We start from the raw sequence: 12383 nt of genomic DNA on the forward strand, positions 1-12383 counted from the left end.
AAGATGCAGTAGCGATTCCAGTCAACGCATTTTTGGGGGAGCAGGGGGAGGAGATACATCGCCTTTTGGCCATAAAAACATCGCCTTTTGGCCATAAAAAGATGTGTACCGACAGTCCAAGACAGATTATTTTTTCTTTAGTTTTTTTCTTAAGTTTTTTTCTGTTGAGGGGATTTGGTGAGTGGGGGGCATTGATGGAGCAAAAATTCTTTCTTTGGCAATGAAAGAGAAACGCAACCATTTACAACTTGATGCATTAAAATGAGCAACAGCGTTTACGAACCCATAGTGAAACAACTTAAACCATTGTAGGTCCAGTCGCTCACATTGCTTAACTATACACGCTATGTTGCTTCTCAGTTTAGAATACTGTGGCAAAGCTTTGGGCTAGAACTGCGATAGTATAATACAATGAAAATTTCACCCACTTGTGGTGTGCCGCTCATCGACTTAGCATCCTTCTTTTCCTCAATAGGTGTTTGAATGGAACTTGAAATCATGGCTTTGTGATCAGTCAGTACTCTCTCTACCCCTCATCACGTGACACCTATCGTTGATTGAGCACACTCGAGAATCGATGATGCCGGCAAACTTCGGCAGCGCCACTTTCTGTGTTAGAAGACTCCTTAGAAATTATGGCATCGTATGTCATCATGCCCAGCTCCGTAGTTCGTTGTGGAATGAAGGCCAGCAGCTCTGAGAGATATGAAAGCTTTGTCTTCTGACAACTGGCCTGCATTTCTACCACTCGAAAGCTCGCTGAAATGTTTTATAAAGGCACGGCCACACTTGAGAAAAAAATGCGCTCAACGGAAGCTGATGCGCGAGGTACTATAGGTTGCAGAGCTATTTTTCGTGACAGCCGGTGTCATCCAGAATCTCCAGACAGCTCGTTGCACTTGCATTCATATGCAAATGAGCTGTCCGGTGTTTGCACATGCATTCATGAGATCTAATCCTGGCCACTGCGGCCGTATTTCGTTAGGGGCGAAACGCGAAAACACCCATATACTTAGATTTAGGTGCGCGTTAAAGAACCCCAGGTAGTGCAAATTATTCCGGAGTCCCCCACTACAGCGTGCCGCCTAATCAGATTGTGGTTTTGGCACGTAAAACCCCATAATTTAATTTTTTTAAACTTGCACTCATCGGGTTTCGAGGGTAGTACACTGTGTCAAAGGTGGCGATACCTTTGTGCTGTCAGGTGACCATCCTTCCCCCCCCCCCCCCTTCCCCTAGCATGTCTTCACTATTCTTTCAATGGTTCTGGTTGATTCACAGTACTTTGTTTGTTTGTTGCATGCAGGGCCTTCCACAGTGCAGTTACTATGCAGTTTTTGACGGTCATGCTGGTGTGGAGGCAGCTGACTACGCTACTGCACACCTTCACCGCAACATAGCTGCACAGCCAGACTTTGTAACCGACCCAGTGAATGCTGTACGGGAAGGCTTCCTCCTGACAGACCGAAACTTCCTACAGCGGTCTTCGAAAGAGGTAACAAAACTACAGCTTCATTACTTTTTCGTGTACTTTAGGGCAGGTTGAGCCGTGCATGTAGCTTGTACGGAGGAGCTTTGCCTTCGAGTTAGTGACCATGTTTGATTAGTACTAAACACGTGCAAAGCCTACGTTCCAGTGACATTATGGGGCCTGTAGCCATTGGAATTGGTAGGGTCGGAAAACTTTCCTCCTGTTATTTGGCATCGGTGTTATCTTCAGTTTAAGTGGTAGCGGCTTGTTTGTCAGGACACTATAGTATTAGCAACACAAGCAGCTTTCAAGGTTTATTCAGATTCTTGGTATTCAAGCAACTTCTAGTTGCATATTGCAATACTTTTCTCCCTTTTCTTGAAGGCAGCCAAGTTCAGCCACGTGGTAGAGTGCTGCATGTGCAGCCTTCTGCTGTGCTTTCTCGTTTGCAATTAACGAGCAAGTAATGACTGTCAATGCAAAATTGCACTATGTGCCTTCAAGGATTAAAAGGAAAATGGTGCAGCTTCAAAGAAATAAACACGTTGCATTTAAATCGTTCTTGCTAATAACTATTCTGGAATGGTTAGCCGGCATGATCTGCAGAGTAACTTAGTTGCTACTTCATTTTTGGTTTTGAGGAACTGCCCGTGTAGAATCAACAATAGCAATGTGTGTGATATTATGTTTTTATAACGTTTAAGCAAGTGATTTCAAATTAACATACATAACAGCACTTATAAATGCTTTTTTCATACAGGGCCTCAAGAGTGGCTGCACGGCTGTCTGCTGCCTTGTGCGTGAGCAGCGACAACTTGTTGTAGGCTGGCTGGGTGACTCGCAAGCCATCCTAGTCAGGAAAGGCGTCCCCATGTCCTTGGTCAACCCTCACAAGCCTGAGAGAGAGGCAAGTATCGTTTATGCGTTGTAACATAGGCTACAGGATCAATTACATGTTCTGCAGCTAAGCATTGATGCTGGCAGAATGCAGCAACTTGAACAAAGTGAGCACCATTGTGTATGTCAGTTTTCACTTTTTAACTTTGTTGTATTTTGCTCTGTTTGGATAACACTGCCCAGAGCAGTCCCGTTTTTCATGCTAGATGTTCTGCGAGATCTGTTTTGACTCGAGCTTTGACACCTTTTCCCACTGAATGCTACTCAAATCTACAACTTCTTGTCTGATACCTTGCTGTTACTGCACTTCGTTTCGGTATCTTGGCATAATCAGGCTCTGGTATTAAGGCAATATACAATTTCATATTGTTGTAAGCTCAGCAAACATTAGTTGCAATTTTGCAAAAAAAAAAGACAACACCATGATTAAAAGTGGTGCCTGTTGTTGCAGACCTTATTTGTGGGCTCAAACTTTGTTTAAGGAACCTTCTGTGTGGAGCACTTTCATTGCTCCCTCCCATATAATTATTTATTAAAGGAAATAATTACTTCTAAGCATGCTGCTCTAGCATTTAGTACTCTTTCTTCACTTGAGCAGTATACAAAAGAAATCACTTTCGGTATGAAATTTCTAATATGCATGTATATGACATACAAAGCTGCAGTCTTTTTGCCACGGATACTAATGTATTTTCATTCGTCTTGAGCTCTCAACAGTCAGATGAGATGTTTTTATCATGAATGCAAAGAAATGGTTCAGGGAGGACAAAAATGTAATGGACAAATAAATTGAATCCATAATGATGCGTACCGCCCAATACAAGTCTGCACTCCTCTAGTTATTCAACAAGCAACACTTGTACGGAGATTCCATTTGTATTCATGACATTGTCATTATCAGAAATTATCACAACATTATGTCGGCAAGAAATTATTACAAAGAAATACACTTCAGCCATATCAAGCCTGTGAGTTTCACTTTCGATAACTGACAATTGTACCACCGAGACATTGGTGAAGTGCCGGTACCACTAGCAGCAGTGTTCACATGGCAGTGGATTACTGGTGCACCATGAGTGTTTTCTGCAACAGATATTGTAAATAAAAGTGAGTCTTACTGCAGTATATTATCTTTGCCCACTAGCTATGACTGCTACTATTTCATGGTTTGGGAAAAACTGCGACGTTTTATATTCAGGTGCAATTGAAAGGTGACCATGCAAGCTGCTTGTTGCCCATTTTTGTTGCTTACAGCATGTAGTTGAAAGTCTGCACAACTAGTGCGAAGCTTTATGGATTGTATTTTTGATTTCAGGACGAAAGAAAGAGGATAGAAGAACTAGGAGGAATGGTCCTGCTGATGGGCATATGGAGAGTAAACGGCACACTTGGCGTTTCTAGAGCCATCGGTTAGTCACATCCCAAGGTTTCAATCAGCTTGTTTATAATTATGGGATGCCAATTTTGTCTGCATCACTAATTCATTTGTTCCCTTTCTGTCTGAAAAGTCTGGTGGTGGCAGCAGCTTGGCTTGACTGGACCGCAGTCAGCAAGCCAACATACCGATCTTGTGCGATTACACGAATCATACAGTTTCGTCTTCGCAGAGGTGCAGAGCGCTTGTAATTCATTGATGTTCCCATGCCTTGTATTGGCACAATAAGATGTCGACGGGCTATTAAAATCTGAAAGACAGTTTGCTGGCTCTTCGAAGGCACCCAGCTTGTGTTTCTGAGGCACAGGCCTGATAGAACTTTTTTTTCACTGACATTTATGTGTATGCTTATCCTCCTCAGTCCCATGGTACATTGCTTTTATTCTTCTTCAGGATTACTTCAGCTGCAATTACACAAAATAACCAACCCTGATTTAAAGTGAATGCATGCGGAACTGTGCAAAAGTGGTTTAGGTGCATTACTGCTGTAAGCTTTAGTGAAAATTCCCACCAATTTGGTCTGGGCCATTATGTTACCACAGACTACAATAGGCAACCACCAAGTACCTCTCGAATACTGCGAGTTGACACAAAAATAGAGGATGTAGCATGAACAAGCCAACGTATCACGCGATGTTAGATCGTCATCTGTCTTTCAGCTAATAAAAACGGTCTTTAGGACAAGAATCATAAGAAGACAGTTACTTTCTCCATTTACATGGAGATGCTGCCTCCAGAATTTAACGGGGGTATTTAAATGAAATATTGTTCTCGCGTTCGTAATAAGAACTGGCTTCAAAAGTTATTACTCCTCTTAGCAGGCTTCGGTTCTCAGGATATAGTGCAGTCATTCAGCAACTTGTGCTTCATTAGTTTGCTGGCAGGGCACCTTGTGTGGACTAGCTTGCTAGACACTTTCATTGTCTGGTCTTGTTATGTTTTTAGTGGAACAAGTGTCATTATTTGCCTCATTTCCCGTGTCATTATCCTTATCTTCCCCCTTCCCATCCAACCTAGTTACAAACAGCAAGCCAGGGCTTAAGCCTCGGGCTTTTTCAACTTTCTTATAAATTGCTTCTTATTATAATGCTAGCTACCAATTCTTTCTCTTCCTCGCAGGAGACGCCGAGCATAAGCCTTATGTGACCAGCGAACCAGATGTGATCAGCATGGACCTTGATGGCACAGAAGACTTCCTCGTCTTGGGTTGTGATGGGCTCTGGGACCAACTGAGCCCTCAAGAGGTGGCTGCAAGGGTGTACCACGCAGTTCTTGACGACCCCGAGAGTGCACCCTACGTGTCCCACACGCTCGTGCAGGGAGCTCGAGACCTTGGCTCATCCGACAACATCACAGCAGTGGTTGTCTTTCTGCGTGATCCTCGTGACTTTGACGCTTCAGTTATAGACATTGCGAGCCTGGTCCCAGAGAAAACTGCTGCGAGCGAGCTTCCTACACCGCCCATTGAAGACGCGAAAGAGGCCTTCAATTCAAGCGAATTTGATGCTACCAAGTTTAACAGCAATGGCTATGGAGCCCACCTGTTCGATGCTGAAGCTGTGAATTCCCATGCCTACGAGCATGCCAACGAAAGTGACATTCTTCAGGTGGCATCTGATGTGGTGCAAGGGACAATCGAAACGGCACTGCACAGGGTCAACGAAGACGTCATTACTGCCGGGCAAATTGTCGATCAAGTGCACCTTCTTCACACTGAAGAGAGTGGAAAGTTCCCAGATTTGCCTGAGCAATTTCACGGTGCTGTCCCTGCTGATGGTGGTCTTGAGGACAAGTTTGATCAGCCCGATGGTATCTCGCATGCGGCTAATGGATACGGCGACATGCCAGTGCACCCCGCTGTGCACCACAACCCATTTGATGACGAGGGCTACGGGCATGACCTTGAGACAGCCGATTGCCTTCAGAGCTCTGCAATTGCAGCAGCACTCGAAGAAAGTGGCACTGAAAGTGCTGAACAGTTTTCTTCCTTTGTTGAAGGAGCCAATGAGGCTAGCAACAGCCAACTCGAACTGCCTCATGAACAGACTTTCTGTACAGCTCCAAATCTGACACCACAATACCAGTTTGATGCTGGTTCAACTGACCATGAAATTGAGGCCAGGCAGCCTTCACCGATTGGCCCATGTGCGATGCCTGAAGATCTACTGCCTGTTGCTGCAGACATTCCCGGTGCTCCTGTAGAGCCCGAGATGTTGAGAGAGGCTGAGCTTCCGGATGAAGGAGTGGATTTTAGCACTCTTCCCGAGGATGTCCAGGAGCTGGAGGCAGCAAAAGAGCAAGCTGTACCATCGGTCGTTCAGGACGAATGCCTTAGTGCATTGCCCGAAGACCAACAGGATTTCAAGCACGCACATCTTGGCGATGTGGCTTCTGTTGCATTGCCAGATGCCACTGAGCAAGTGGCTGCAGTGGTTGATCCCATTCTTGCAGTACATGATGCTACTACATTGGATGTCGAACATCCAGATAACATCCACGGAGAAATGCTGCAGCCCGATAACATCCACGGAGAAATGCTGCAGCCCGATAACATCCACGGAGAAATGGTGCAGCCCGATAACATCCACGGAGAAATGGTGCAGCCCGATAACATCCACGGAGAAATGGTGCAGCCCGATAACATCCACGGAGAAATGGTGCAGCCCGATAACATCCACGGAGAAATGGTGCAGCCCGATAACATCCACGGAGAAATGGTGCAGCCCGATAACATCCACGGAGAAATGGTGCAGCCCGATAACATCCACGGAGAAATGGTGCAGCCCGATAACATCCACGGAGAAATGGTGCAGCCCGATAACATCCACGGAGAAATGGTGCAGCCCGATAACATCCACGGAGAAATGGTGCAGCCCGATAACATCCACGGAGAAATGGTGCAGTCCGATAACATCCACGGAGAAATACAACAGCTTGACCACTGCTATAGGGGAAGTGCAACAGTCCGATCAAATCCAAGGGGAAATGCAATCAATGCAGCCATTAGAGTCGCAGTATGCCTCCACTGAACACATCAAGGATGGCGCTGATACTGAAGTAGTGGCGAGTGACCTTGGTTTTAATCAGCCTCTCAGCATCCAGTCGGACGACCTTGTGTCCATTGACCTTAACAGCTCAGCCATGCAGTCGCTTGCCGAGACAGGTGCACCTCCTCACACAGTAGATAACGCATTCGTTTCCGGGACTGCGCAAGAGCCTCGCGAGGATATGAGCATGGGATGTCATGCTGAAAGTGATGCCCGTCATGATCAGCCCATCTGTGAAACACTAGAGAGCCTGGGCACAGATGATGCTGATGACACCTCTTTGGGTGGTTCTGCAGAGTCCATTGTTGAGAAAGTGGCTGCAGAACCTGTCCAGCAGGAGAGCGCTGTTATCTTTTGTGAGCTCAAGGAAACTCCCCCTGGAGAGAGCGTTCTTGACCAACAGGTTGGTGATGGTGAACAAAAAGTTGACAATCTTGGCTACAACATTCCTGTTGAGCAGCAAGAACAAGTACCCGTGCAAGCATACGATGTTGGGCCCCAAATTGAAAGTTCTGTGCTTGGTGGCCAAGTTTCAGAGTCTTTCGTTGAAGATTCTTTTACTATTCCTACAACTGCTGAGCCCGAAGAACCCTCCTTGCTCTCTGCGGACACTAGACCGCAAGTTGAGCCCCAAGAACCTGCAGCCACTGCCATATCTCCAGTCACTGATGTTGAAAAGCCTTGTGAACAGCCAGATCAGCCTCTTCCTGAAGCAGTAGGGAGTGTGTGTCTCCAGCCACAGAGTCCTGTGATTGAGAAGCTTTTGGAGCAGAACTCTGCCACACTTCAGGCAGTGCAGTGCATGAGCGAGCAAGCAAAAGCCGCAGTTGACGAAACACCTGCTCCTGTTGTTGACATTGGTGCTATTCCAGAGAACATTCCGGAGGCAGATGGGGTCACGGAAGACTCTGACTCTGAGAAGGACAGTGGGTGGCGATTTGTAAAACCTGCAGAGCCATCTATTTCACCATCTGGGCTGCTAAAAGAAGCTAGTGCAACTTTGAGCCAGAGTTCTTGCACTGTTGAGGAGACCATTCGTGGAGAACAGAAGGAAGCAGCCATTTCTGAGCAAGTTGCAAGCCCTGCTGGAGACGGTGCCACTGAGCCAAAGGCAGATGCACTGTCTGATGTGAAGCAGGACTCATTACCCGAAACAAAAGCTGAAGTTGCAGCCACACACACACAAGGCACATTGCCTGAACATAAGGCTAGCACACCAAAAGTTGCTGCCACAGCAAAGCCTTCTCCAGCTGCACAGAAAACAAAGCCAACTGCTAAAGCATCACCCGCTCCCAAGCCAAGGACATCTTCCACTGACAAACCTGCAACAAAGTCACTCGCTACAAAGACTGAAGCGTCTGCTAAGACTATGCCCGCAGCAAAGTCTCCAATGAAAAAACAGCCTGTTGCTGGCAAACCTGCAACCACATCTTCAACACCAAAGCAGAGCAGCTCAGCAAACACTACTGCAAAGAAAGAAACGGGCCTGACCCGCAGACCTGAGCCTGCCAAACCCAAACCGTCTGCTTCTATCGATATGCCAGCCAAGAAGCCACTTCCCGCATCTTCTAGACCTGCTACTGGAACTACGAGGCCCACCTCTGCGACCTCGAAGCCAGTAGAAAAGAGCACAGCTCCAGCAACAAAGGCAAAGCCAGCATCTGCATCAGCCACAGCACCTCGCACAAGAACATCCGTCGGATCTGCAATGACGCCTGCTAGCAAGACGGAAGTTGGAACAGCTGAAAAGAAACCTGCTCCAAAGCCGGCACCAACAAGGGCTCCCATTTCCAGGACTGCACCTAGAACTACGCAGCCTGCCAGCAGCAGCAGCTCTGCTGCACCAAGAGTTGGATCAAGTGCACCAGCAAGTCGCTCGGCTGCAGCAGCAACTTCAAGGCCAGCAACATCGAGGGTTGGTAGCACCTCCACTGCTGCCAAGAAGACTAGCGAAGCCAGCCCCGCAGCTGCGAAAACGTCTGCTGCGAGAGTTCCAGCCACACGAGAGGCAAAGCTCAACAAAGATAGCACCAACCAGCAGCTGGCTGGCACAAGACGAACAGAAACAACTCAAAGAACTGCTGCTGGCAGGACAGCTGCCACATCAAAAACGGCTGCAACGGCTGCAACAAAAGCAACGGCAACGAGCAAGTATTCGGCCGTTAGAGCCGTTCCCAAGGGTGGCGCTGCTGCTGCTGCTGCAAAGAAGGCCGCTGCTGCTGCTGCTGAAGCTGAAACCCAGAGCAAAGGAGAGTCGGCTGCCAACTGCAATGGGACGCCAGAAGAGAAGGGCACCCTGGAACAGAAGGACAACAAGGAAACCTGTGCACCCGGCAGCGAGCCAGTCACCCTAAGCAATGGCAGCCACCTGGAATGCGACGAGATCGCTAAACCTGCTGCCGTTGCAGACATGCCTGATGCCCCTGCTGTGGATGTGTAGTTTCACTATCTCGACTCTCTACTAGTCATTCTGCTCTGTCCTGTGCTTTTTTTTTTTTTAATCTTGAGATGCGCAACAGTATTTTTGACAGCTCCTTTTACAACGAAAAACGCGCAGGGACAAAAAAAAGCATGCATGCTACAGAATTATAGGTACAAGGTCACTCTCAGTACGGGAAGTCTTTGGTACTTGCGCACCTCTTTTTATGCATCTTTTCATTTACACATTTGATAGGGTGCAGGTACTGACTGGTGCTTGTGCCAGGATTTCTTTCTCCCCTGCCTATTTTACCTAGCGTAGTTGTATGCATAGGCTGTCATGCCCTGTTCTGAAGTTCGTAGTTTTCCTCTTTCTCTCTCGATGGGAGAGAGAGATTGTGCCCAGATGCGAGTGAATACCAAAGACTGCTCGGATGCCTTGCAAGCTTCGTTTCTTTTACTCTCGCAAGCCCCTCACAGCAACCACGAAGTTGCGAAGGCATTCAGGAAGCAGCAAGACAGACTCGCTTCTCGGGCCGGTGTTATTTATTTTTGCATCAAGTGTCCTTAATGGAAGAAACGGGAGGGGCTTGCCTTGTTTTATGCTTGCGTGCTTGATGACTCGAGGACTTGGTTGAAATGCAATGTGTTGAGCGAAAGGAACAAGGAGACATTTTGATGCATTTACCCGGCCGCGGTGTTTCCCCACTGGCTTGTGGGTTGGTTTAATCTGCAGTCGAACCTGAATATAACGAAGACAAGTCCAGCTGGAAAGCATAGCTTTACCAAATATGCACGTGTACACAGATATTAGTGAAAAAAATGTTTCCGGTGGTTCACCAAATTTACAGCATCGCGTGGCGAAATATGTATAGAACATATATTTCAAGCCATGTAAAAGCAAGATATTTGATTTGATTTACTTGTGTCAGATTTCGTTATATGAAGGTTCGGCTACAGTGAAAGCAATGTTGCTTCTTTTGTTTTAAATGCTTCTCTTCCAGTTACGATTCAGCCTTCAGTCTTACTACCCAGCACTCGGTGCAGATGCGTTACACAGTCCTCTACACAGAAGCTCCGCAGTTCTTTTTAGCAATGTGTTCAGCTTGCATGTTTTCTATGCAACATTTATAAATAAGGTGCACTGAAGTGTTCCGACCCAATAAACTCTTTGATAGTACTTTTTAATGTGGGGAGTGTCCCTTGCCTGCAACTTCGGCAATTTCATATGTTGTCTATGACTTATCTATTTAAAGTATGTACTGCATCACCTTCTTTTAGGGACCTCTTTTTTTTTTCTGCGATACTTTTTACACATACTTTGCTGAAATAAAAACAATTTTATGAATACCCAATGTGTAGTGCCATTTCTTTCACTATCGCAGAACGGCTTGGATCAAGAAAGTGCTGCATGTGCAGGTTGCTTGTTCACTTGCTCAAGGTAACATAAGGGGAAACTAGTGTTCTGCACAAAGACATAACGAAAACATGACACTGAGTAACTGTCAATACCAGTGCCATCGAAATTGTACAAAACAGCAACTACACTTCACTAGAATGCTGAGCAGGCTCCAGTGACTATTTTCTTCAAGTGAAATGTCCAATGAAATTGCAAAAAAAAAACGTTAGTGTTTCTGAGTTTGCACGAGATTCTACAAATTGGCGTTTCTTTCCCTTAACCAGATTTTCTGCTTTGTGCCAGTTTATTTCAGCCAGTTCCAATTAGTCCAATTGCAAAGTCTGGTGTTGCTCAAGTGCTGTAGGGCATTACAGCTTGCAGTCTCTGTACTTATTGCTTTGTGCAGTGCTCGAAAACTAAGAATGACAATAATTTCCGCGTCCCCTAAAGGAAACATTTCAAGCTGGCGTTTGAGAACAATCGAGCAATAGTGGTAATTGGGTTGGGCTATTCTGTATAGGCATATGTGAAAGTAAAACACCTGGCAATCTTTAAAGCTTAACTGGGCATCCCTTGATAAGCAGTGGCATAGTAGTAAACATGAAAGAACAATAAGTAGAAGCAATATAGGTTGCAAGCTGATGCAAAAATTAAAGCTGAACTAGAAGGGAGTTGATTACTCTTGCGCACGAAGGTGCGTGTTGGAGGTAGTTCACAGTCGTAATATAGCTAAGTTGCTGCCTTGCATAGCACTTCCAGCGCAAGCAGAGTGCTGCAAAATAACTATCCGAACTTTTACAAGCAGCTCTGCAGGTATGGAGTGCAGAGGTACAAGTTTGAGTCCCCGGTGTAATTGCCATGTTCTGATGGGAGTGCAGTTACGTTTTCATGACACGACCATGTTCCAAGAGCTTGGTGCCCATTCAAAGAGCCTCGAGTGTCAAAATCAAGTTAAACGCCCTCCATTAACACCCCTTATAACATGAGTTCTGAGCTGGGCTAGCTTACATGGCAAATGGTGCAGACGATGGGACAAGAAAGATACAGTGGAAACAACGGGACAGTGCGTCTGTCCTGTTCGTATCTCTTCTCCAGTCGTCTCCACTGCTCGCAGTGTATCTCAAAGCCCGAATGTAGATTTCAGATGGAACACCAAGGAAACTTTCCACCCTACTCCACCATAACCATTAGTACAAATGGAATACAAATCTTGGAAGCCCATTTCTTGTAAACCTTGCCAAAGTGTTGATGCTGAATTCGCTACTGAACCTCACAGGTGTGCAACTGCTTAATACTAACACTAGGAGTAAATGTGGCTCTAGTGTAGCATGTGTGTACGCATATGGCTGTAGTATCGCTGTGTAGTCGACGTGTTAATGATGGACAATACATGGATTTGAGTACGCTTATCTAGGTCAATTACTCACAGGGGACCCTGATCACGAGAAAGAAATTTACAGAAGAATAAAATTGGGTTGGAGTGCATACGGCAGGCATTGCCAAATCCTGACTGGGAGCTTACCACTGTCGTTGAAAAGAAAAGTGTACAATCATTGCATTCTACCGGTGCTAACATATGGGGCAGAAACTTGGAGGTTAACAAAGAAGCTCGAGAACAAGTTAAGGACCGCACAAAGAGCGATGGAACGAAAAATCTTAGGACTAACGTTAAGAGACGGGAAGAGAGCGGTGTGGATCAGAGAACAAACGGGGATA

At 46.1% G+C, this 12383-nt stretch overlaps 1 protein-coding gene across 1 annotated transcript in view; it reads left to right on the top strand.

Annotated features, from left to right (window-relative positions):
- Positions 1-10618, top strand: part of LOC119446654 (uncharacterized) — a 97403-nt gene extending 86785 nt beyond the window's left edge. Inside the window, 5 exon segments of the mRNA XM_049664318.1 lie at positions 1307-1495; positions 2232-2378; positions 3684-3777; positions 4923-6824; positions 6826-10618. Coding sequence (XP_049520275.1) covers positions 1307-1495; positions 2232-2378; positions 3684-3777; positions 4923-6824; positions 6826-9290 — 4797 coding nt within the window. The 3' untranslated portion in view covers positions 9291-10618.
- Positions 10619-12383: the final 1765 nt, after the last annotated feature.

Source organism: Dermacentor silvarum, chromosome 3 (assembly GCF_013339745.2).
Source record: "Dermacentor silvarum isolate Dsil-2018 chromosome 3, BIME_Dsil_1.4, whole genome shotgun sequence".
NCBI classification, from domain to species: domain Eukaryota; kingdom Metazoa; phylum Arthropoda; class Arachnida; order Ixodida; family Ixodidae; genus Dermacentor; species Dermacentor silvarum.